This window comes from Chlorocebus sabaeus, chromosome 17, assembly GCF_047675955.1.
Source record: "Chlorocebus sabaeus isolate Y175 chromosome 17, mChlSab1.0.hap1, whole genome shotgun sequence".
Lineage (NCBI taxonomy): Eukaryota > Metazoa > Chordata > Mammalia > Primates > Cercopithecidae > Chlorocebus > Chlorocebus sabaeus.
Window position 1 is genome coordinate 24,220,780 of NC_132920.1, and position 27,407 is coordinate 24,248,186.

The 27,407-nt window shown below is 39.6% G+C and overlaps 1 protein-coding gene across 2 annotated transcripts in view; it reads right to left on the reverse strand.

The window, feature by feature from the left end:
• Positions 1-27,407, reverse strand: part of DCDC2 (doublecortin domain containing 2) — a 187,974-nt gene that overhangs the window by 105,904 nt on the left and 54,663 nt on the right. For both annotated transcript variants that reach the window (XM_007973559.3, XM_007973558.3), the window contains 4 exons: positions 24,628-24,704; positions 24,377-24,508; positions 10,346-10,492; positions 8,625-8,679 (listed from right to left, as the gene is read on the reverse strand). In XM_007973559.3, the coding sequence (XP_007971750.2) occupies positions 8,625-8,679; positions 10,346-10,492; positions 24,377-24,508; positions 24,628-24,704 (411 nt within the window). The remainder of the gene's footprint in view (positions 1-8,624; positions 8,680-10,345; positions 10,493-24,376; positions 24,509-24,627; positions 24,705-27,407) is intronic.

Sequence of the window (27,407 nt, forward strand, 5' to 3'; positions counted from 1 at the left end):
TGTCCCCACTTGTTCCTGAGGGAGCTGTGCAGCTGCTTGCCCCTACTCCTGCAAGGCAGCCAGGGTGATCACACCTTCCATGGTTATCTCTAGTCCCCATGTGTCTCTCACAATGAAGACCCTGTGGCTGCCAAAAGTGGACTCCTCCACACAAGAGGGAGGTTGAGTTTCAGTGGCTCTTATCACTGGGCCAGTACAGTCCCCGAGGAGCCACATAGCAGCCACTGCATTGGGGGCTACTGCAAGGAACAGCTGTGCTGATACTAAGCCTCTGCTTGGCCATTGCTACAGCAAGAAACTGCCTCTTGCCAGGCATGGTAGCTCCAGACTGTAGTCCCAGCTACCTAGGAGGAGAGGTGGGAGGATCACTTGAGGTCAGGAGTTTGACACCAGCCTAAGCATAGTCCCAGCTACCTAGGAGGCAAAGATGGGAGGGCCACTTGAGATCAGGAGTTTGAGGCCAGCCTAAGTATAGTCCCAGCTACCTAGGAGGCAGAGGTGGGAGGGTCACTTGAGGTCAGGAGTTTGAGGCCACCCTAAGCATAGTTCCAGCTACCTAGGAGGCAGAGGTGGGAGGGTCACTTGAGGTCAGGAGTTTGAGGCCAGCCTAAGCAACATAGCAGGACCCTCCATCTCTAAAATTAAAAATTTTAAAAATCAGCCTGGTGTGCTGGTGCTTGCCTATAGCCCCAGCTACTCAAGAGGCTGACACAGGAGGATCACTTGAACCCATGAGTTTGAGATTGCAGTGTGCTGTGAGCATGCCACTGTACTCCAGCCTGGGCCACAGAGTGAGACCCCCATCTCTAACAAAAAGAAAAGAAAAAGAAAAAGAAACTCCCTTTTACTAAGGCAGTCTTGGCTCTCAGATGCTCAGGTTCTAAACTTACCTGAGAGTATATGGTGAGAGGCTACAGGTAGTGGGAAAAATGCAAGTTTTAGAAACCCCAAATACATGGCTGAGAGCTACTGCTCTGCCACTGAACACAAGGGACCATGGGCTAACTAACTCTTAATTTCCCTAAGCCTCAGTTTCCTCATTATTTGGGTGGAATTAATGTACTTGCCTTTGGGTCTAGCATGAGGATGCAATGATAAGGCTTATGGAGTGACTAGTACAGTGCGTGATGTACAGTGTTGGTTTAATAAGTATCAGAATGCTTTCTTCAAGAGCAGAGAGTTAATCTTTTTCTTAAAAATCATTTCAAACTCATACCATATTGAGTGTAATCTTTATGCAACATCTGTACTATGCTTCTGTCTAAAAGTAAATGTAGTAATATTAAATAAACAAATCTGCCTAGAAAACTATTATAACTGTTCATTTTAAACATTTATATATTCAGTCATCCAGAAGCATTTAAATGGATTTAGCCATCATCCAATTAGGAATAGAAAAATTCACAGCTTTACAAATGAAGTTATTTATGCTATTTTGTCATAGCCTACAAGTAAATGAATTATGCATAGGTTTATTAACAGTATGAAAACTTGTCCAAATCTATAACACTTTTTGTGTAATTTAATTTCCTATTCCAACTGTAATTTAAACATACAGTTTCCATTTAATTATTATGGTAACTGCAACCAGAGGTTTCTTTTTTCTTTTCTTTTCTTTTCTTTGAGGATTCTTTCTTGAGAATCTTAAGCTCTTCCATAAACTGTCTGGCAGAAGAAATAGATATACGATTATAGTAGAGGTTCCAAAACCATCAGCCAAGTCTCATAGTCCCTTTTATTCTCAATGGGGTCTTTCATCCCAAGATTTTAATATTTCAGTTTAGTTTAGTTTTAGATGGAGTCTCAGTCTGTCATCCAGGCTGGAGTGCAGTGGTGCGATCTCAGCTCACTGCAACCTCCACCTCCTAGGTTCAAGCGATTCTCCTACCTCAGCCTCCCAAGTAGCTGGGATTACAGGTGCCCGCCACCACATCCAGCTAAATTTTTTTGTATTTTTAGTAGAGACAGAGTTTCACCATGTTGACTAGGCTGGTCTTGAACTCCTGACCTCAGGTGATCCGCCCACCTCAGCCTCCCAAAGTGCTGGGATTTACATGGGTGAGCCACCACACTTGGTCGATTTTAAAAATTTTAAAGCTTTAGATGAGAGGATCAACCTTTCACAAGCAATTAGCAAGCTTACTAGAATGTTCTGAGTTGCTGTTGAACTTCCAAGGACTGGAATGGAACCCAATGAATGAGAAACCCTGGAGCTCAGCAGGATCATTTTCTGCAGCTCTCTGGGGAAAGCATTACTCACAAAGGGGCACGAAGAGGGAGACACAGAAGGCCCACTCTGGAGTGCATGTCATTCTAAGTCACCTCTCTTGTTTATGAATAGAGAGGAATGTTCTAATTTATCAAATTTCTGATAAAAAAACACTCAAAAAAGCATAATTTTGGAGCATTAAGAAAGACTAATTGATTCAAATAACTACATAATGCATAAATTTGGCAGTTGACACTCACGCATTCAATTATTGTGTAATAACTAATTTCCAGTTCCCATGAAAATGTGCCAAAAACATGTAGACCAAAAAGCATCAAATTTAAAATAATTTTGTGAGAGGTTTGCCTCAGTGAGCGGCCTTCACAATGTGTGTATTTCATGGGTGCACCCAGAGACATCATAAGCTGGGGGTGGTGGGTGGGGACTAGATGGTGACTCCACCTGACACTTCTCTCATCTGCATATCTGCTGATGACAAGAGTAAGAAGCCCTTTTACCTATACCAGCTTCAGTTTCCCCCATGGCAAAATGGAGTTTGGGAGTGTGAGGAATTTATCTTAATATGTTTATAACTTGCTTCACAGTGACCCTGTGATACTTGGATAATAATGAATTTTTTTATCAAAACCTTATAAATAATAATATTTGATCCTGTAAACCACTGACCATAAGATGTATAAGTCAAATGGTAATAAGGACAACAAAAGATCACATAGTCCTTGGTTTTCACTTTCAAATACTTTCCTGATTTTTTTCATCTTTTCCAATAGAGGGTGCTGTGATTCTACCTGGTGTCACCTTGCCACTGGAAAACAGCCTTCTGCAGATGGGTATATTTTTCAAGCTCAGGGAATTTAAGATAATTTATTTACATCTTCCTTTTGCTTTTAAGGCTAGAATCACAACTTAAAATTTTCCTCAACGTGCTAATTTCTGTGACTCTGGCAGCACTGAGTCTGTATAAGAAATGACTTCTGGTCTGTCTTGCTTTGCACAAGGCATTCCCCTGGCTCACCAGCAGGGGTCCCTGTGTACACTATGGCAGCTGCTTTCTCTCCTTCCCTCTCAAGTTCTACCAGTCCCTCATCCACACTCTCTTCTACATGCAAAAGAGCAATTCCTAGAAAGACATGTAGGGAAAAATAAATTTCTAAAACTCTAGTTCTGTGACCACTTTGATTTGCATCATGAGCTTAGGGTGCCTTCCCCACTGATTTTGCAGTGGTTCCTAAAGCTGGAAGCTAAGCTCTCCCCAAACAGTCCCCTTCACTCACACCCCTCCTCTCAGTGCCAGGCAGCTAATGATCTATAAAATGCATGCATTCTCCAGGGAACCGATTCATTAAAGGAAAGGAGTAAATTAATCCTGTTAAAAATCGAGCTTGTGACTTTGGATTTACTGGCATAGGAAGTTCTGTGTGGCTCAATGCCAAACATTCACACACTGCCTAAGCCAAGTTAGTGAGAACTTACCAAGCACCAGGCACTGTGCCAGGGGTTAGTCTCCTCTACTCAAATGTAACCTCCTGAAAGAGGCCTTTCCAACCTCCCAGCTGAAATAGCACCTTCTCTCACCTCCTCTTCCCATGTCTTCATGTATTTTTATTCATGCTTATCCCTGGTGTATATCACATGTATTGTACATTTGTTTCTGGAATGTAACCTCCATGCATTTAGTACTATAGAATCTCTGGGCCCTGAAGCACCAGAACAGTGCCCAGGACATCATATGAACTCAATAAATAGTTGTTGGATCAATGAATCAATCAATGACCATATACTCAAAGAAGAGTTATAATAGATATCCACCCCCACTGCAGCCACCTGTCAGACTCACCTGCATGTGTCCCACATACCTGTATGTGTCCCACTGCCTCCTGCATCTATTCTTGCCCCGACCCATTTCTCTATAGATACCACAGCCAGAATGAGCACTTAAAAAGGTAAAGCAGGCCAGGCATGGTGGCTCACACCTGTAATCCCAACACTTTGAGAGGCCGAGGCAGGTGGATCATAGGTCAGGAATTCAAGACCAGCCTTGCCAAAACGGTGAAACCCCGTCTCTACTAAAAAAAAATACAAAAATTAGCTGGGCATGGTGGCGGGCACCTGTAATCGCAGCTACTTGGGAGGCTGAGGCAGGGACTTGCTTGAACCCGGGAGGCGGAGGTTGCAGTGAGCCAAGATCATGCCTGGGCAACACAGTGAGACTCGGTCTCAAAACAAAAAAAAAAATTTAAAGCAAATGATATCATTTCCTTCCTATAACCTTCAAACGGCACCCCATCAAGAAATAAAATCCAAACTTTTTGCATGCCTGCATGATTGAGCCCTGCCTGCCTCTCCAATTTCATTCATGGCCTTCTTTCTTCCCTCCTCACATGCCAGGCTCTTTAGCAAGGGCCTATGTGACTTTGTTTCTTCTGTCTTGGATGCTCTTCTTCCCCTGCCTCTTCATCCCTGGCACAACTGGCTCCGTTACATATCATTAAGGTCTCAGTTTCAGACAATTTTATATACATCATGTCCTGCCACATTTTACTTTCCCCGTAGCACTTATCACCATCTGAAACTATTTATTAGTTGATCATCCATCTACTCCCATTCATCCCATCCATTCTCCCGACCAACACACACACGCGCGCGTGCATGCACACACACTAGAATGAAAGCACCATAAGTCCAAGTCCTTGTCTATCTACCACTATACACTCAGTGCCTACAGTAGTTCCTGGCACTTAGTAGGAGCTCAGCGAATATATTTGGAATGGATGACGGATGGAGTGGATGAATACAGGGTGCTATGGGAACACTGTAGAAAGAGGGACAAACTGCTACCATTTTTGTAAGTCATAGCATGGAATGTTTGACAACTTTGCTTTCTATGGGATGCAAATATACCTTATAAATCTGAGTCTTTGTTTAACGTCACTTCCTCCATGAGGCCTCTCCTGACACACCTATCTAAACGTATTTTTCTTTTATTGTCTCTCATATTACTCTATACTTTTCTTTCATTTTTATCATACTTCATAAATATCTATTGATTTATGGAATCGCTTGTTTCACCTTTGTCTCCTCAAGTAGACCATGAGTATCAGAGAGAGCATCAGATCTTTGCGCTCATTGCTATATTCCTGGGGCTTACTACAGTGCCAAACACGTGAAAATTCAATCAGATGAACTGATCTGATGACCTTGATGTATCACAGTATTAACAGCACACAGTCTAAAAAACTTACAAATGAGCAAGAAATAAAATTGCATGTGTTTACCTACACATGCATTTTAAAGCAGGAAAGGCTCTACATGTTTTTAATGAAAATTTTAGTTTTTCAAATTTCACAATAGTAAACATATCATTCAATCCAAAGTTCAGTCACTGTGAATACAAAGAGTTGGGTCATGACTTTGGTCCTGACATCGACTTTCCCTGTGACTTGGGGTCAATTTATTCAATTACAATGGGTCTCTGTTTAACCATCATTCCTCTAACTGCAGTGTGAGAATTAACAAGCTAATATCTATATAGTACACAGAAGGGATTCTGCTACAAAGTCCTAAAGAAAAACAAAAAAAGCAAAATACAATTTCCAATCCCTAATTTCATGAGTATTAGCTTTATAGTTGCTCTGATATTGTTTTCGCCTACTAAAATATTCTTCTCACTCCTCTTTCACCCCACACCTGTGAAGTTAGGTTGCCTCAAGTCTGGGCCCTCTGTAGTTCTCACTGCACCATCTTCCTCGAGGATCCCCTCATCCGTTCTCTCATTTGGCAGCACCAGTGAGACTTGCTCTGTACAAGCTGTGCCAGGTGATGAAGTACCACAGTGACGCTATGTCTGCTATTCAACTGGGACCATTACATGGCTGATCAAATCTACAACTCAGGCCAGGTGCAGTGGCTCACACATGTAACCCTAACACTTTGGGAGGCCAAGGTAGGCCGATCACTTGAGCCTAGGACTTTGAGAACAGCCCGGGCAACAAGGTGAATCTCTGTCCCTATAAAAAACACAAAAATTAGCCAGGCATGGTGGCACATGGCTGGAGTCCCAGCTACTCAGGAGACTGAGGTGAGAGGATTGCTTGAGCCTGGGAGGTTAAGGCTACAGTAAACCATGATCATGCCACTGTACACTACCCTGGGTGACAGAGTGAGACCCTGTCTCAACAAAAAAAAAAAAAGAAAAGAAAAACCTGCAACTTCAGTCCTGATGCCCTTGTCAGGCCTCAGCTCTGCCATTTACAACTGCTTGCAGCACACTTTCAACTAAGTTTCCTGATGATACTTCCAACTCAACATGTTTGAAATTACGTAGTCATTCTTTGCTCTGGCTGCCCTCTTCATGGCCATAGAACTACCATTTTCTCAAATTCCAAGCTTAAAAATTTGTTATCTTTGGCCCCAACCTCTCCATTAACCCCTTGTATCCAATCATCACACAAATCCTTTGTCCCTTGGTTTCTTCCAGATCATCACTTCCTGCTGCCTCTGCCACCTCCCCAGTCTAGGCTCCTTTCACCTCATACCAAGATAGTTGCAACTGCCTCATAACCATCGACTTATCTATGGCTTCTCATCATGTGAATTCTTTCTCCATGTAAAAGATCTGATGTTCCCAAAATGGACTCAGATTAATACTATCACCTCTCAGAAGCCCTTGCGGGCTGCCCTCTATTCAAGGATGAAGACTAGACTTTTCATTCTGCTATTCAAGGTCATGTAATAACTGCCACCACCTACCATGTCAGGCACATCAGCCCTGACACCAAAAAGGACCCCATCTGTTCCAGTCAGCCTAAGGGACTCACTGTCCGGGGGGGCTCGGGAGCAGGAGCTCTGAGCTGGTTGTGTGGATGCAATTCCTCCCTTGCCATTTGCTCAGCAGGAGGCTTTGTTTGTACTGTGTTGTATTTTACGTTATTTTGTTTCATTTTTTTTGAGACAGGGTCTCACTCTGTGGCCCAGGCTGAAGTGCAGTGGGGCAATCTCTGCTCACTGCAACCTCCGCCTTCAATGGGAGCCTTTGAACCTGTCACTTCTACTCTGTGTAATTCCTTTTTTCATTCCTTCTTAAATGTAGATGACAAAGGTGCCTGCCTTGTGGGGTGAGGTTAAATAAATCACTACTGTAAAGAGCTTGGCATAGTGCTGAGCCCTCAAATGCCTGATAAATGTTAGCCAGCATGACTGCTTCTTCGCATGCCATCTGCCCCGTTCCTCTCCCCTCATCTACCTTTTTCTGAATTTTAAACAGTTTCAAAGGCGGAGCTCAAATTCAACTTCCTCTGTGGACCGCTGCCATTGTACATTCATTCCTTCCCTCCCTCTCATGGTCACCAATCTCTAGATATTTGGTGTTTAGCATTAGCTTGTTTGTTGCCTTTTTAAGCTACCTTCTTCATTTCAAGTAGATTATAAGTTGCTTGAGGGCAAGAGCTCTATTGATTTTTATTTTATTTTTGTCATAAATAGTACGAGAGTCCCAGCTAATGAGTTCTTAATAAATATCTGTTATACTGAGTTTAGCATTACTTATGTATACAAAATTATTTTTCTTTCTTTCAAGAACTTCACATGATATAACCAAAAAAAGGAGGGATCTAAATAATCATTAGGAGACAATATCATTGCCTAGAAATCATTTACTTTACAAAGTACCAAAATAAGAATGTTGCTTAGTTAATTCAGGGTGTGGGTAGAAGATGTCAAATCAGTTCTGATCACAACTTGTCAGGTAATTCAACTAAAAGGGAAGAAAGAGAAGCTTCTGCCAGGAAGAACTGCCAAGGCAAAACTCTGGCATGACATGGAGCTCACCCCATCAGGGAGCACAGACTGAAAATACAAGTAGGTTAGGAAATTACCTACTAAATGCTGTCATTGCTCCCACAGAGTAGGTATTTTAAAATGTTTGCTGAATTAACAACGAATAAATGATAAATAGAAATATTCAGATGGCAAACTAAATACTTGGAACAATTCTCAATCTTTTCAATGAATATTAATGAGGATTACCCCTTTTCTCACCAAAACTTCCCTTTCAGTCTTTGCTAAAGATAGAAACCAAGACTGGATGATCATTGATGTGACCTACTACATTGGTTCTTATAGTTTGATGTATTATTGCCAAGATTTTAAGTGCAATATAAATTATGTCAGGTATATACACAAGGAAAAAAATTAAAAATACATGTTCTAAAAAACATTAGCTCTGTTTAGGACCATAAGTGTAACACTGAAGTTCTAGTGCTGTTTCACTTAATTGTTTATACACAACAAAGCTGCTAAGTTTTATCTCTTGGAACTTAATTGAAACCCAAAGGACAGTCTCTTTGTATCATATAAAAAATATAGAAGATTAATGAGGAAAGCATCTGATACTTACACTCCCTTTAGACTTTCTGGATCCTACAATAGGAGGTAGTGAAGAAGCTTTCTGACTGTGGAAACAAATTGAAATTTAGAAATCTGAATGTTGTTTACAAATAATGTACAATGCAAGATAATTAACATCCCCACCTGGAAGTCAACTGTTTACTGCTGTGTTTCACAGAAGGTAGGTAACATACACTTTAACATATACTTTCCCAATTTCGCAAAGATCATAAAATTTCCAAACTCCATCCCAAAAGATTTGTGATGTTTTCCTATATACTATTTTAATCAATGCTTACAAATAAACTTTTAGTATCACCTGAAGTTTGTATAGCATTTTTATCCAGATCCCAAAGTGTTCTATTTACATTTCAAAAAACCATTTCCAAATGTGAATAATGATTTTTCCAGACTGAGTTAAAAACAAATTTCCTTTGTTTCTGTGATGTCTCCTATGTCTACCTCTGATAGAAGAGCAGAGGTAAAACACTGGCATTTGCATTTAGGTAGTTTTTAAACAAGTTGTCCTCACCAAAAAATTAAAAAATCTTTTAGGCTGTAAGAATAGGTTGTTTTGTTGGTAACTGTATTATTAGGAAAAGACTCATCTTGAAACCCAACTGAATCTCTCCAAAAATAGGACACATATATAAAAAAATTCTTATTAATTGTATGAGAAAGGCCAACGTGAGTTGTAGTTTTCTTATTACCATCAAGTACGCACTGTTGTTCACAGCAGGTTAACCCAGGGTTGCCTAGCAAAGATGGCTAAAGGATTTGATTTCATGGATGGGTAAGGTTGGTTAGCAATAAGTCCGTTGGTAAATAATTCAAAAGTGCTAGAAAATCATGTGCTCTTGCATAGTTCAAACACCACCCCTGAAATTCCATTTCATCTACTACTTATTTAGAAGCTCTTGGCCAGCCTCTCCATCAAGTTACACAAATTGTGAATTAATTGCAAACACACTGGTGATATTCTGCTCTATCTCTGCAGATGACAACCACAAAAAAAAATTGGTTTGCAATGGCAAGGTGGCCATAGAATCTCTGGGAGAAGCAACACCATGAGCAAGCCGAGAGGTCCTGCAGCAGGGGCCAGAGCTCTTCTTGGGTGACTCCGCAATGTATCTCCTCAGCTGAAATAAAGCATCTTTCACAAATATATGATGTTTCATGGACAAAAACTGTTTACAGTATATTGCAATTAAAAGTATAATCCTTAAAATCTTACATGCATTAACTGTATACCCATCCTCTCTATTTGCATAAGTGGGATTATGTTGTTTTTATATTTTACAGTTATTAAAACAAGTATAAAATATTATGGGTTTTTTAACACTCTTGGATGTTTCTATCCAAACCAACTGAAAAGTTATTTGGTCTAGCAACTATTAAGACACAAAAACTTCTAATAATGTTTGCTATAGAGAAGCTCATTGCCCTGCATCTTCCTCACAATAATAAATTTTTGTATTTACTATAAATTTCATGCATGCTAAAAAAAATGTAGTCTTTCATAACTTCCCAGAAATTATATTTTTGTGCAATAGCTCTCAGTCTCCCATCATGGCAATAAAAACAAAGATCAATGTATACCATATATGCTTTCCATTCTAAGTGAATAAATAAGATTATCAATTACATAAAATATAATGGTGGTCAGCAAAAGACCCAGTGCTATTTCAAGTGATAACTAAAGCATGAGGAGTGGTAAGGATTAAGACTTACCCAAAAGGCCTTCTCATTGTTGACTTGTCAAAAATTAACTCACTGTAAGGCAGTTTCTTAAACTTATCTCTTCCAACAGCCACATAAAACTGCCCATTCTCCAATTCTGCTCCACTCTCAATAAGTTTTCCTTCTAAAGTATAAAGCCTGTCAAAAATATGAACACCAACAATTAGAATTTTAAACAACATTTAAAGAACTGCTTAAGATTACAAAGTATTCTGGATGTCAAAAAAATAAAATTACATAGTAAATAAAAACATTCTGAAAAGATCAACAAAATTGACAGACCACTAGCAAGACTAATAAAGAAGAAAAGAGAGAAGAATCAAATCGACGCAATTAAAAATGATAAAGGGGATATCACCACCGACCCCACAGAAATACAAACTACCATCAGAGAATACTATAAACACCTCTACACAAATAAACTGGAAAATCTAGAAGAAATGGATAATTTCCTGGACACTTACACTCTTCCAAGACTAAACCAGGAAGAAGTTGAATCCCTGAATAGACCAATAGTAGGCTCTGAAATTGAGGCAATAATTAATAGCCTACCAACCAAAAAAAGTCCAGGACCAGATGGATTCACAGCCGAATTCTACCAGAGGTACAAGGAGGAGCTGGTACCATTCCTTCTGAAACTATTCCAATCAATAGAAAAAGAGGGAATCCTCCCTAACTCATTTTATGAGGCCAACATCATCCTGATACCAAAGCCTGGCAGAGACACAACAAAAAAAGAGAATTTTAGACCAATATCCCTGATGAACATCGATGCAAAAATCCTCAATAAAATACTGGCAAACCGGATTCAGCAGCACATCAAAAAGCTTATCCACCATGATCAAGTGGGCTTCATCCCTGGGATGCAAGGCTGGTTCAACATTCGCAAATCAATAAACATAATCCAGCATATAAACAGAACCAAAGACAAGAACCACATCATTATCTCAATAGATGCAGAAAAGGCTTTTGACAAAATTCAACAGCCCTTCATGCTAAAAACGCTCAATAAATTCGGTATTGATGGAATGTACCTCAAAATAATAAGAGCTATTTATGACAAACCCACAGCCAATATCATACTGAATGGGCAAAAACTGGAAAAATTCCCTTTGAAAACTGGCACAAGACAGGGATGCCCTCTCTCACCACTCCTATTCAACATAGTGTTGGAAGTTCTGGCTAGGGCAATCAGGCAAGAGAAAGAAATCAAGGGGATTCAGTTAGGAAAAGAAGAAGTCAAATTGTCCCTGTTTGCAGACGACATGATTGTATATTTAGAAAACCCCATTGTCTCAGCCCAAAATCTCCTTAAGCTGATCAGCAACTTCAGCAAAGTCTCAGGATACAAAATTAATGTGCAAAAATCACAAGCATTCTTATACACCAGTGACAGTCAAACAGAGAGCCAAATCAGGAATGAACTTCCATTCACAATTGCTTCAAAGAGAATAAAATACCTAGGAATCCAACTTACAAGGGATGTAAAGGACCTCTTCAAGGAAAACTACAAACCACTGCTCAGTGAAATCAAAGAGGACACAAACAAATGGAAGAACATACCATGCTCATGGATAGGAAGAATCAATATCGTGAAAATGGCCATACTGCCCAAGGTAATTTATAGATTCAATGCCATCCCCATCAAGCTACCAATGAGCTTCTTCACAGAATTGGAAAAAACTGCTTTAAAGTTCATATGGAACCAAAAAAGAGCCCGCATCTCCAAGACAATCCTAAGTCAAAAGAACAAAGCTGGAGGCATCACGCTACCTGACTTCAAACTATACTACAAGGCTACAGTAACCAAAACAGCATGGTACTGGTACCAAAACAGAGATATAGACCAATGGAACAGAACAGAGTCCTCAGAAATAATACCACACATCTACAGCCATCTGATCTTTGACAAACCTGAGAGAAACAAGAAATGGGGAAAGGATTCCCTATTTAATAAATGGTGCTGGGAAAACTGGCTAGCCATAAGTAGAAAGCTGAAACTGGATCCTTTCCTTACTCCTTATACGAAAATTAATTCAAGATGGATTAGAGACTTAAATGTTAGACCTAATACCATAAAAATCCTAGAGGAAAACCTAGGTAGTACCATTCAGGACATAGGCATGGGCAAAGACTTCATGTCTAAAACACCAAAAGCAACGGCAACAAAAGCCAAAATTGACAAATGGGATCTCATCAAACTAAAGAGCTTCTGCACAGCAAAAGAAACTACCATCAGAGTGAGCAGGCAACCTACAGAATGGGAGAAAATTTTTGCAATCTACTCATCTGACAAAGGGCTAATATCCAGAACCTACAAAGAACTCAAACAAATTTACAAGAAAAAAACAAACAACCCCATCCAAAAGTGGGCAAAGGATATGAACAGACATTTCTCAAAAGAAGACATTCATACAGCCAACAGACACATGAAAAAATGCTCATCATCACTGGCCATCAGAGAAATGCAAATCAAAACCACAATGAGATACCATCTCACACCAGTTAGAATGGCGATCATTAAAAAGTCAGGAAACAACAGGTGCTGGAGAGGATGTGGAGAAATAGGAACACTTTTACACTGTTGGTGGGATTGTAAACTAGTTCAACCATTATGGAAAACAGTATGGCGATTCCTCAAGGATCTAGAACTAGATGTACCATATGACCCAGCCATCCCATTACTGGGTATATACCCAAAGGATTATAAATTATGCTACTATAAGGACACATGCACACGTATGTTTATTGCAGCACTATTCACAATAGCAAAGACTTGGAATCAACCCAAATGTCCATCAGTGACAGACTGGATTAAGAAAATGTGGCACATATACACCATGGAATACTATGCAGCCATAAAAAAGGATGAGTTTGTGTCCTTTGTAGGGACATGGATGCAGCTGGAAACCATCATTCTTAGCAAACTATCACAAGAACAGAAAACCAAACACCTCATGTTCTCACTCATAGGTGGGAACTGAACAATGAGATCACTTGGACTCGGGAAGGGGAACATCACACACCGGGGCCTATCATGGGGAGGGGGGAGGGGGGAGGGATTGCATTGGGAGTTATACCTGATGTAAATGACGAGTTGATGGGTGCAGCACACCAACATGGCACAAGTATACATATGTAGCAAACCTGCACGTTGTGCACATGTACCCTACAACTTGAAGTTTAATAATAATAAATAAATTTAAAAAAAATAAAATAAAATAAAAACATTCTGTGCTTAATTTAGCTCATTTGTTACTATTCTCATTATTGCATTATAGATGCCTCAAAGTCAATAGATTCCACTAAATGCTAATGTTATAATGCGGATACGATGACTATCTTGCTGTACAGGGTTTCATCCCACTGAGCCTGATGATCTGGCATAAGCATCCCTATTGCTGCCACATTAAAATTTTAGAGGAGAAAAATTTACTTGTACAGATCACAGTGCTTTAAATAAAGCTATGTTTCCATTGAACATTGATCCTTCTATTTATATTTTGTTAATACTTTTAAATTGTATTTTCTTAGCGTATTCATCAGACTGACAAGTTTCTGGCCATATTCTGTGTAACAGCAGCCCTCAACCAAAGTATTAACATACAAACACACAGAGAAGCGGGTCAGGAACAATGGTGTGAGCGGGCAGGAGGTAAAAGAACCCATTGCCAGTGTTAATGATGCAGAACTGCATAGCATTCATGCTTCTTTCTTTTTTTGCCATCTCCATTAAGCAAAAAAAGAGGGAACATTATATCTTCCCAGAATCGAGCAGTTTCACAATAACCTTCCTTTACTGTAAAACTGCTGCTATGAACTACAATTAATATGTTACTTATTAAAAGAACAGTCATAATTTTACCAGATGATTTTAAATGTCCACAGAATTTTTTTTAAAGAACAGGAAAATAAGTATTAGAAAACTAAACCAGAAAGACACTGCATATTTTTTAAGGTTATAAGCAAGAGCTATTAATAAATGGAAGAATTTCAGTATCATCAAAAAGCTTTCTGTCTTCCTATATTACATAATAAGATTAAATGTCATTTAGGGGCAAAAAATAAACAAAACATTAACCTGTCAGCTTGTTTCCTGATTACATAAATGGCCATATTGTACAGAACCATGAAATACAATGAAAATAGCCACCAACATTCCTGAAATGTATTTGTGTTTTTAGTTAGTATACAGATGGTAAAGTCTCTTTCTTTATAACATTGTACCTCTACTCCTAACAAGTCTAAATATCAACACTTAACCCAGAATTCCATGTTTTCTGCCTTAACTTAGGCTGGACATGGCGGCCCATGCCTATAGATCCAGCTACTTGGAAGGCTGAGACAAGAAGACCACTTGAGTCCAGGAGTTCAAGACCAGCCTGGGCAACATAGTGAGATGTTATGCCAAAAAACACTTGACCAGGGTTTCAAAATACTGGCATTACTGACATTTTGGACCAGATAATTCTTTTTTTTTTTTTTTTTTTGAGATGGAGTCTCGCTCTGTCTCCCAGGCTGGAGTGCAGTGGCCGGATCTCAGCTCACTGCAAACTCCGCCTCCCGGGTTTACGCCATTCTCCTGCCTCAGCCTCCCGAGTAGCTGGGACTACAGGCGCCCACCACCACGCCCGGCTAGTTTTTTGTATTTTCTAGTAGAGACGGGGTTTCACCATGTTAGCCAGGATGGTCTCGATCTCCTGACCTCGTGATCCACCCGTCTCGGCCTCCCAAAGTGCTGGGATTACAGGCTTGAGCCACCGCGCCCGGCCCAGATAATTCTTTGTTGGAAAGGTGAGTAGGTTGCCCTGTACATTGTAAGATGTTTATTAGCAGCACCCTTGGCCTCCACCCACTAAATAGTAGCAGAAGCCACCCCATCCCCAGCTGGGACTACCAAAAATGGTTTCGGGCACTGTCAAATGTGCCCAAGGGACAAAATCATACCTGCTTGAGAGCCAATGGCCTAGACCCAAGCATTCTTTTTCCACTTTTCTTCAAAATAGTTATATCTCAATCAGTAGTAATTTCACAGCTAGAAATTAAAAGCCAGCATAGCTGTGGACTCTAGAACAGCCAAGATTTGACTTGTTTCCTCTGCAGGTAGGTAGAATTTAGTGATAAATTCTTTTTGTTAATAGAGACAGGATTTTGCTATGTTGCCCAGGCTGGTCTCAAACTCCTGGGCTCAAGTTATCCTCCTGCCATGGCCTCCCAAGGTGCTAGGATTATAGGTGTAAGCCACCACACCTGGCCCAGCACTGAATAAATTCTAATTCATTATTTTAGCCTTCTTTTATATAACTGTTGTTGATCTACTTTCTTCTTTTGCTACAAACACAAGAAACATAAAAAGCAAGTTCAATAAATTTTTATGGGATGCTTTTTATATATGAATATACTGAAGCATAGGGAGGGGCCAATCATAAGATTAATGTTAAAGGAAAATGGTCATGTCCCAAGAAAGCAGCAACCAAATCTCTCATATCTGCCATTATATTAAGAATTACAGCCGGGCGCGGTGGCTCAAGCCTGCAATCCCAGCACTTTGGGAGGCCGACACGGGCGGATCATGAGGTTAGTAGATCGAGACCATCCTGGCTAACGTGGTGAAACCCCATCTCTACTAAAAAATACAAAAAAACTAGCCGGGAGAGGTGGCAGGCGCCTGTAGTCCCAGCTACTCGGGAGGCTGAGGTAGCAGAATGGCGTAAACCCGGGAGGCGGAGCTTGCAGTGAGCTGAGATCTGGCCACTGCACTCCAGCCTGGGCGATAGAGCGAGACTCCCTCTCAAAAAAAAAAGAATTACATTTCACCTATCCTAAATATATATGCACCCAACACAGGAGCATCCAGATTCATAAAGCAAGTTCTTAGAAATCCACACAGAGACTTAGACTCCCACATAATAATAATGGGAAACTTCAACACTCCACTGACAGTATTAGATCATAAAGGCAGAAAATTAGCAAAGATATTCAGGACCTGAACTCAACTTTGGACCAAATGGATGTGATAAACCTCTACGGAACTCCCATCCCAAAACAGAATATACATTTTTCTTATTGCAACATGGCACATACTCTAAAATTAACCACAAAACCAAACATAAAAGAATCCTCAAAAAATGCAAAAAAATCAAAATCATGCCAAACACACCCTCAGATCGCAGCACAATAAAAATAGAAATCAAGACTTTAAAAATTGCTCAAAACCATGCAATTACACAGAAATTAAACAACTTGTTCCTGAATGACTTTGGGGTAATAAAATTAAGGCAAAAATCAAGAAGTTCTTTGAAACTAAGAACAAAAATACAAAATACTAGAATCTCCGAGACACAGCTAAGGCTGTGTTAAGAGGAAAATTTATAGCACTAAATGACCACATCAAAAAGTTGGCTGGGCATGGTGTCTCATGCCTGTAATTCCAGCATTTGGGAGGCTGAGCCAGGCAGACTGCCTGAGCTCAGGAGTTTGAGACCAGCCTGGACAACATAGTGAAATGTTGTCTCTAGAAAAAATACAAAAAAATTAGCTGGGTATGATGGCATACTCCTGTAGTTCCAGCTGCTTGGCTAAGGTGGGAGGATCACTTGAGCCCAGGAGATTGAGGCTGCAGTGAACAGAGATCATGCCACTGCACTTTAGCCTGGGCAACAGAGTGAGACTCTGTCTCCAAAAAAAAAGTTAGATCTCAGATGAACAACCTAATAACACAACTAAAAGAACTAAAAAAGCAAGAACAAACCAACTCCAGAGCTAGAGGAAGACAAGAAATAACCAAAATCAGAGATGAATTGAAGGCGATCAAGACATGAAAAACTATTCAAAAGATCAATGGATCCAGGAGTTGGTGTTTTAAAAATAAATAAATAAATAAGATATGTAGGCCACTGCCTGAATTAATAAAGGAGAAAAGAGAGAAGATCCAAATGAACATAATTAGGAATGACAAATGGGATGTTACCACTGACCCCCACAGAAATAAAAATAACCATCAGAAACTACTATGAACACCTCTATGCACACACTGGAAAACCTGAAAGGGATGGATAAATTCCTGGACACATACACCTTCCCAAGACTGAACCAGGAAGAAATTTATTCCCTGAATAAACCAATAACGAACTCTAAAATTGAATCCATAATGAATAGCCTACCAATCAAAAAAAGCCTAGGACCAGACAGATTCACAGCCGAATTCTACCAGATATACAAAAAGTGGTACCATTTCTAGTGAAACTATTCCAAAAAATTGAGGAGGAGGAACTCCCCCCAACTTGTTCTATGAGGCCAGCATCATCGTGATACCCAAACCTGGCAGAGACACAACAAAAAAGAAAGCTTCAGGTCAAGTTTGTTGTCCTTGATGAACATCAATACAAAAGTCCTCAACAAAATATTTGCAAACCGAATCCAGCAGTACATCAAAAAGCTAATACACAATGATCAAATAGGCTTTATCCCTGGGATCAAGGTTGGTTCGACATATGCAAATCAATAAATGTGATTCATCACATAAACAGAACTTAAAACAAAAACCATATGATTATCTCAATAGATGCAGAAAAGGCTTTCAATAAAATTCAACATCCCTTCAAGTTAAAAACTCTCAATAAACTAGGTATCGAAGGAACATAAAATAGTAAGAGCCATCTATGAGAAACCCACAGCCAACATCACACTGAATGGGCAAAAACTAGAAGCATTCCCCTTGAAAACCAGCAGAAGAAAGGGATGCCCTCTCTCACCACTGCTATTCAACATAGTATTGGAAGCCCTTCCTAGGGCAGTCAGACAAGACAAAAAAATAAAGGGCATCCAAATAGGAAGAGAGGAAGTCCAAACTATCCCTGTTTGCAGATGGCATGATTCTGTATCTAGAAAACCTCACAGTCTTGGCCCAAAAGCTCCTTCAGCTGAGAAATAATTTCAGAAAAGTTTCAGGATGCAAAATCAATGTACAAAAATCAGTAGCATTCCTATACTCCAACAACATCCAAGCTGAGCCCCAAATCAGAAGCACATTCTCATTCATAATTGGCACAAAAAAATAAAATATTTAGGACTGCAGCTAACCAGGAAGGTAAAAGATCTCTACAACGAGAACTACAAAACACTGCCTAAAGAAATCAGAGATTACACAAACAAATGGGAAAACAGCCCATGCTCGTGGATAGGAAGAATCAGTATCATGAAAATGGCCACTGCCCAAAGCAATTTACAGATTCAATATTACTTTTATCAAACTACCAATAACGTTCTTCACAGAACTAGAAAAAACTATTTTAAAATTTAAATGGAACCAAAAAAGAACCTAAATAGCCAACACAATCCTAAGCAGAAAGAACAAAGCTGGAGCCATCCTGTTATCCAACTTCAAACTATACTACATGGATTCAGTAACCAATGGTACTGGGACCAAAACAGACATGTAGACCAATGGAACCGAATAGAGACCCCAGAAATAAAATAGTACACCTACTTCCATCTGTTCTTCGACGAAACAAAAACAAGCAATAGGGAAAGGACTCCCTATTCAATCCATGGTGCTGGGATACCTGGCTAGCCAGATACAGATGATTGAAATTGAACTCCTTCCTTACACCATATACAAAAATCAACTCAAGATGGATTAAAGACTTAAATATAAAACCCAAAACTATAAAAGCTCTGGAAGACAACCTAGGCAATACCATTCTGGGTAAAGGAACTGGTAAAGATTTCATAACAAAGACACCAAAAGCAATCAAAACAAAAGCAAAAATTTACCAATTGGGAAACTTAAGAGCTTCTGCACATCAAAGGAAACCATCAATGGAGTAAACAGATAAACTACAGAATGGGAGAACTTTTTGCAAACTATGCCTCTGACAAAGGTCTAATATCCAGCATCTATAAGGAACTTAAAAATGAACTTACAAGAAAAAAAAAACCCATTAAAAAGTGGGCAAAGGACATGAACAGTGTCCTTTTCAAAAGAAGACATACTTGCAACCAACAAGCATATGAAAAAGAGCTCAATATCACTTATCATTAGAGAAATGCAAACCAAAACCACAATGATACACCATCTCATGCCAGTCAAAATGGTTATTATTAAAAAGTCAAAAAATAACAGATGCTGGCAAAGCTGCAGGGACAGGGGAATGCTTATACACTACTGGTAGAGTATAAATTAGTTCAATCATTATGGAAAGCAATGTGGCAATTCCTCAAAGAGCTAAAAACAGAACCACCATTTGAACCAGCAATCCCATTACTGGGTATATACTCAAAAGAATATAAATCATTCTACCATAAAGACCCATGCACACGTATGTTCACTGCAGCACTATTCAATAGCAAAGAAAAGGAATCAAACTAAATGTCCATCAATGGTAGACTGAATAAAGAAAAAGTGGTACATATACACCATGGAATACTATGCAGCCATAAAAAAGAGTGAGATCATGTTCTTTGCAGGGACATGGAAAGAGCTAGAGGCCATCATCCTTTACAAACTCACGCAGGAACAGAAAATCTAATACCACATGTCCTCACTTACAAGGGAGATATAAATGATGAGGACACATGCACACACAGAGAGGAACAACAGGCACTGGGGCCCACTTGAGGGTAGAGGGTGTGAGGAGAGAGAGGAACAGTAAAAATAACTATTAGGTACTAGGCTTAGTACCTGGGTGACAAAATAATCTGTACAACAAACCACAGTGACACAAGTTTACCTAAGTAACAAACCTGCACATGTACGCACGAACCTAAAATACAAGTTTTAAAAAAAGAAGTTTCTCCAAGTATTCAAGTGTTTGAGCAACATAACTATATTTTCATTTCTATATTTTTACTTGATTTTATTTCTGTGTGTAAATTTTTTCATATTAATATATGTATGAATAGGTATATCTGGCTATGAAATTACCTGTATATATCTTTGTGTCCTTTATATTACTTATTGGGTAGGTTTGCATTTATGTATATGTCAAATGTCAAAACTATATATGTAAAAAAAAAAATTATAATTATTGAGATCTGCCTTTACTTCTGACACCAAAATAAAATCCAACAAAATCAAAGGTTTAAACAAAATTTTAAAATACAAGGAGAAAACATAGGAGAATATTCTTATAATCTTGGAGTAAGGAAGATCTAAGTAAGTCATAAAACGTAGTGATTATAAAGATTGAAAATTAGGCTGCATTAAAATTTAAGAGATTTGTATTAAAAAAAGAAATGTAAAGAAACTGCAAACTGGAAGCGTACTTAAAACCACATCAGAAAAGGTCAATTTCCGCAATATGTCTAGAGCAGTGGTCGCCAACCTTTTTGGCACCAGGATCTGGTTCTGTGGAAGATAATTTATCCACAGACGGAGTGGGGGACAGGATGGTTATGAGATGACATGGTTCCACCTCAAATCATCACGAATTAGATTCTCATAAGGAACACACAACCTAGATCCCTCGCATGCACAGTCCACAATAGGCTTCGTGCTCCTATGAGAATCTAATGCTACTGCTGATCTGACGGGGTGGAGCTCAGGCAGTGATGTTCGCCAGCCGCTCACCTCCTGCTGTGCAGTCAGGTTCCTAACAGGCCACGGAAGGGTACCAGTCCATGGCCTGGGGGTTGGGGACCCCTGGAGAGTGCCTATAAATCAATAAGATAAATGTGCAAAGGCCATGACAGACATTTCACATACAATGGATATAAATATGTGGCATTTACTTACAGAGTACCTTGGTCATTAAGAACACAGGCTTTGGAGCCAGAATGCCTACTAGGCTTGAATCCCAGCCCTGCTACTCAGTATCTCCATAACCCTGGGCAAATAATTTTCCCGCTCTATGTCTCACATCTCATGTCTATTAAAAGAGAATAGAAACACTACCTACCTCATAGGGTCACTGAGTTAATTAAGTCAAAAATGTAAAGCACTGAGAATAATGCCTGACACAAAAGAAATAGTCAATAGATGATGTTGTATATTAAATAAAAATCCAAAAACAATGAAATACTATTTTCACTCAACATGAGTGAAAAGCCTAAATGTTAGTTTCACTAGACAGATAACAGTATGACAAACAGGCCTGCTCATAGACTTCCAGTGAAAATATAAATTAGGATAAACTTTTTGGAAGGCAATTGGCAGTATCCATCAAAATGTTAAAGGTATTTGAAACTTAATACAACAATTCAACTTCTAGACTTTTATATCCTGATAAACTCTGCTTATACAAAAAGACATATACATGTAATAGCAAAAGATGAGAAATGACCTAAATATACATCAAACCCAAAGGAAAATAAATCGTTCTACCAAAAAGAAGCATGCACTGCTATGTTCATTGCCATGCTATTCACAATAGCAAAGATGTGGAAGGCAATCTAGGTGACCATCGGTGGTGGGCTGGATAAAGAAAACATAGTGTATATACACCATGGAATACTACGCAGCCATAAAAAAAACTGAAATCCTGTCCTTTGCAGCAACATGGATGCAGCTGGAGGCCATAATCCTAAGCGAATTAATGTGGGAACAGAAAACCAAGTACTACATATTCTCACTAGTAAGTGGGAGCTTAAATATTGGGTACAGATGGACATAAAGATGGGAACAGTAGACACTGTTGACTACTAGAGAGGGAAGGGAAATAGAGTGAAAAACTACTTGTTGGGTACTATGCTCACTTCCTGGGTGACGAGATCTGTACCCAAAATCTCAGCATCATGCAACATATCCATGTAACAAACCCGCACATGTATTCCCTGAATCTAAAATAAAAAAATGAAATTATAAAAAAGAGGTAACTAATCTAATAAATTAGGTTGGGAACATTCATTCTATTTTATAGAATGAGATGCTGCCCAACTAAACATTTTTACTAAAAAAATTTGGATTTGGAATACTTTGTGTTAAAATAGAATACTTTAGGCCAGGCGCAGTGGCTCACACCTGTAATCCTAGCACTTTGGGAGGCCAAGGCAGGTGGATCGCTTGAGGTAAGGAGTTTGAAACCAGCCTGGCCAACATGGTGAAACCCAGTCTCTACAAAAAAAAAAAAAAAAAAAAAAAATTTTTTTAATTAGATGGGCATGGTGGCAGGTGCCTCTCATCCCAGCTATTTGAGAGACTGAGGCAGGAGAATCGCTTGAAACCAGGAGGTGGAGGTTGCAGTGAGCCGAGATTCCACCATTGCACTCCAGCCTGAGCAACAAGAATGAAACTCCATCTCAGAAAAAATAAAATAAAAATAAATAAAATACTTTGTAGTCATTAAAAATAATAAAATAGATGTATCTGTGCTGATAATAATCTCTAAGATTTATTACAGGAAAAAGTCAAGGGAGTGTGTGTATACATGTATTTATTTATTTATATATATGTATATGTATGTATTTCCATTTACGTCTTGAAAAAGTGGTCCAGGGCTGGGCGCGGTGGCTCAAGCCTGTAATCCCAGCACTTTGGGAGGCCGAGATGGGCGGATCACGAGGTCAGGAGATCGAGACCATCCTGGCTAACACGGTGAAACCCCATCTCTACTAAAAAAAAATACAAAAAACTAGCCGGGCGTGGTGGCGGACGCCTGTAGTCCCAGCTACTCCGGAGGCTGAGGCAGGAGAATGGCGTGAACCCAGGAGGCGGAGCTTGCAGTGAGCTGAGATCCGGCCACTGCACTCCAGCCTGGGTGACAGAGCGAGACTCAGTCTCAAAAAAAATAAAATAAAATAAAAAATAAAAATAAAAAGTGGTCCAGGTACAGTGGCTCATACCTGTAATCCCAGTACTTTGGAAGGCCAAGGCGGGTGGATTGCTTGACCCCAGGAGTTCAAGACCAACCTGGGCAACATGACAAAATCTAATCTCTACAAAAAAGAAAAAAAAAAGCTAAGTGTGGTGGTTGAGGTGAAAGGATCACTTGGGTCTGGGCAAACAAGGCTGCAGTGAGCTGAAATCATACCACTGCACTCCAGCCTAGGTGACACAGTGAGACCCTGTCTCAAAAAAATAAATAAAATTAAAAATTAAAAATGTACATGCTTGCATATGCACAGAGTATTTCCAGGATGATGCTGAAAAGTACTAGGGAGAGGGATTGGGCATGCCTAAGGTAGGAGAAATACTCTTTACTTATACCGTATTTGAATTTTTTGCCACATGTAAAGCATTCCTTTCAATTAAAACACCTAATTATATTTAAAATCTCAATTGCTATGAGACTGCAAATATTAATACATGTAAATATACAATCATTAATCTGTATACACATTTACCTGAAAGACATAATATGCAATCATTTGAGAACTATTTTATCGTATGTGTATGAAAACACAAAAACAGAAGAGTGTACTGTACTACAGCAGTATGTACCCATACATACTTTTAATATGTTGTGCACATGTATATGTTATTTGTAACCCTCCCACCTGACGGAAAATAAATGTCAGCCTCCATCGAGGGATAATTTCATAGGCTTCATAATTTAAATCTATGATTTTAATCTTCACTTAAATTTCAGAACCTGATAAAAATGCTTTTGATTTCTTACATTTAGACAACCACACTAAATTATTCTATGCCTCCTCTTTAAATGCACTAATACTTCCTGATATCTGATTTTTACCCTAGGCAAATAGTCTAAACTATCAAATCATCATAAATGCCTCCTTTTAAAAAAAGGACAATTAAGAGTTAAGAGGCTGGCTCTTTCAAAAAATCCTTCTCTACTAAAGTTATGCTTGCCTAGTCACCGTAAATCAAAGAATAAAAATCGTTAATATTTGCGGATGTGCTACTATGTGTCAATGACTGTTTTAAGCTCTGTATGACGTGGATTACCTCATTTTAAACAACCCTATGAGGTATATCTCCATTCTACAGATAAAGAAACTGAGGCATACGGCACCTAACTGGGGAGCCAAAATTCAAATCTACAGACCAGTGACTCCGGAGTCTCCTGAGAATATCTTGGACAATTCGAAAACTCCTCCACTTACAAGACGGTTTTGACATACCTGTGAACAGCCCCGCTCCTCAGAGTGATTTTTTCTGTGACCATTTGTAGTACATGATCCCACTGATTCAAGGCTTTTCTGGGGATAAGGAGGCGAGAAGCTGGGTTTATGAGGTCTCCATTTGCAATCAAGCTGGAAAACAGGAGGCAAACCTTCTGAAACAGTTATGCCTTGAAAACCACAACACAAATTCCAAACTAAAAGGAAACCACCAAGCCAATTTTAACTTGAAGTATAAAGTTTCCACTTACAAGATAGTGCAGGGCTCCTGAAGTGGTTTTCTAAAGCGAGCTGACACATTGATCCTGCTATGGATTACTGGTTTTACCTTTAAAAGCGAAGAAAAAAAACATAAATCACTAAGCTTGTATTAGCTTTTTTTTTTCTATGAGGAAAATCTACAGGTTTCTAGGGAACTGCCTGAGACTTGCTGTGCCTTTGTTAAAACCTTGCTTTTCTCGGCATTTATATAAACTCTGAGCTCACCCTTTAGCAATATTATAAGCCCTTAACAAAGCTCTCAAGAAAGAAAATTTTCCCTTAAGCCCTAGGCACACTGCTCATGATCTGTGGAAAAAAAAAAAAAAACAAAACAAAACACGGAGTATTACAAAAATATTAGGACAATTTTTAAACAATGCATTCTGAAAAACAACAATAAAATAATCCTATAAAATCTTGAGCTCCGAAGTGCTGTGCCTGCAGCCCAACATACTGTGTTCCATTATCTTTCCTTTCACATTCCCATGCACCTGCTTTCTGATCCTTGGCCCCCACCAAGTGTCTGACCCCACCCTTTTCTCTTAAGACTGATACAAACAATTTTTCCTGGGTTTCACTTTCTCCCCTATAACCCACTGAATCAGGTACACTCACGCCAGCATCCTCGATTCCCGCAGCCCTTGCAGCTGGGTGGATCTGATCACCTTCGCTTCTCTTTTTGCTTCCTGGGTCCCAGCTCCTGTTAGAACCACGGGGCCGCACGAGCAGCCCTCACCTGAGAACAGCTTTCGGCATCAAGCCATCAGCTGGACCTCGGTACAGCTTGCTCAGCCAGCCCTCCACTCCTCCCACGGTTCTTTTTTCCATTTCCCACAGTGGACAGTCCAAATCCTCACCTCTCATCTCACCTCACCCCTAACCTAACCCCTAAAATCCCACTCCAGGCACACACACTCTCAGCAGGTCATTTCATTCCAAATGTCAAGAAATAGAAGCCAGTAGGAACGAAGCCCCTCAACCTTCCTTCCCTCCACAACTCACCTTATCTATATCCTCACGATTTTTCTCCTTTTCTGCCTGTCTCAGAAGAAGGAACCGTATGCCTTTATGAAGCTAACTCCACATCTTGATTTTGTCCCTGGCTGTCTCTGCTTGTTCCATTCATTTAAGACCCTCCATCTCCACCTGGTGTCTTTAATTTCCCCCTTGACCTTATGGCCCCTCTCAAGTACAGCTGCCATCTCTCTCTTCATTATTCCTATTCCGACTTCCTCCCACCCTATCCTCTCTTCAGGCTTCTGCCATCTGGTGTCCACCTTTAACACTGGAAGATAAATCCCAACTTTCAAGCATGGCCTGCAAGAACTCCCAGGACCAAGAGCCGCTTACTTGATGCCCTCATCTCCCACCAACACTCCTTCCACGCAGACTCCTCGTCACGCACTGTAGTCGAACCACCTGCTCCCCTCCATTCCCAAAACATCCCCTGCATCCACACCGTCCCTTTGCCCCTCTGGCTAAAACGCCCTCCTCATTTCTCCACCTGCTGGAATTCCATCTGCTCTTCAAGGCCCAGCTCAGGTATCACCAATCATTCCCTGCTCATTCTTCTTGACTTTCTGTCTCAAACTGCTACAGCTACTATAGTATTGATTCTTGCACTTTGAGTTTTAGGTGATTTTACCCCATGATTTGAAAGGAAAACTTACAAATAACACTAATTTATAAAAAATAGGTAACAGTTGTGCTATATTTCATGGCAAGCACTGTACTAAGTAATTTATATGCATTATATATCTTTTAATCATCAAAACAATGTCGTGAAGTAGTATTGCTATAGTCCCAATTTACTAAAGAAACTGGAGCTTGATTAATTAATTGGCCTAAAAAAATCACACACAATAAGTGGTAGAGTTTTAGTGAACCTGTATCTATGAACCCTAACTATTTGCTATGCACTTTGCTAGTTATCTTAAAAATCAAATAGTAGCCCTAGATCATTTATGGGACTCCATTTTTGGTAGAATTTTGCCATCTCAGAGAGAAACAAGAATGAATAATTTTTCTGTGACTCTCCAGTGCCTAAAGCAGTGCTTGGCAATGCCTATGAGTTGCACAATAATTGTCAAAATTTAATACTCTAAAGTACAATTTTTAAAATTTAATCACAGTAACATTTTTCATTTTAAGCACACAGGTTCTTAGTCCTACACTAACACCTAGCATCACACTAAGGGATGCTGACTTTTTAAAAAATGTTTAACAGGGCTGGGTGTGGTGGCTCATGCCTGTAATCCCAACACTTTGGAAGGCTGAAGTGGATGGATCACCTGAGGTCAGGAGTTTGAGAAAGCCTGGCCAACATGGTGAAACCCCATCTCTACTGAAAATACAAAAATTAGCTGAGTGTGGTGGTGTGAGCCTGTAGTCCCAGCTACTCGGGAGGCTGAAGCACGAGAATTGATTGAAACCAGGAGGCAGAGGTTGCAGTGATCTGAGATGGCACTGTTGCACTCCAGCCTGGACAACAAAGTCAGACTCTGTCTCAAAAGAAAAAATAAAATAAAATGTTTAGCAGGTAATGCATGCCCCTGAATAAAATTCAAGTGTTAAAGGGGATATAGAGTAAAAAAGAAGTATCCTTCCCACTCCCGTGTATCCTTCCCACTCCTGTGCCCTAATCACCAAGCTGCAGAGTTAGAAATATTCCTTCAAAGATAGTCTATACATATACACGCATATTATCTTATGTAGATAGCATATACATATAATTTTTAAATGCAGTTATGTCCCGTTTTACCCATTCTTC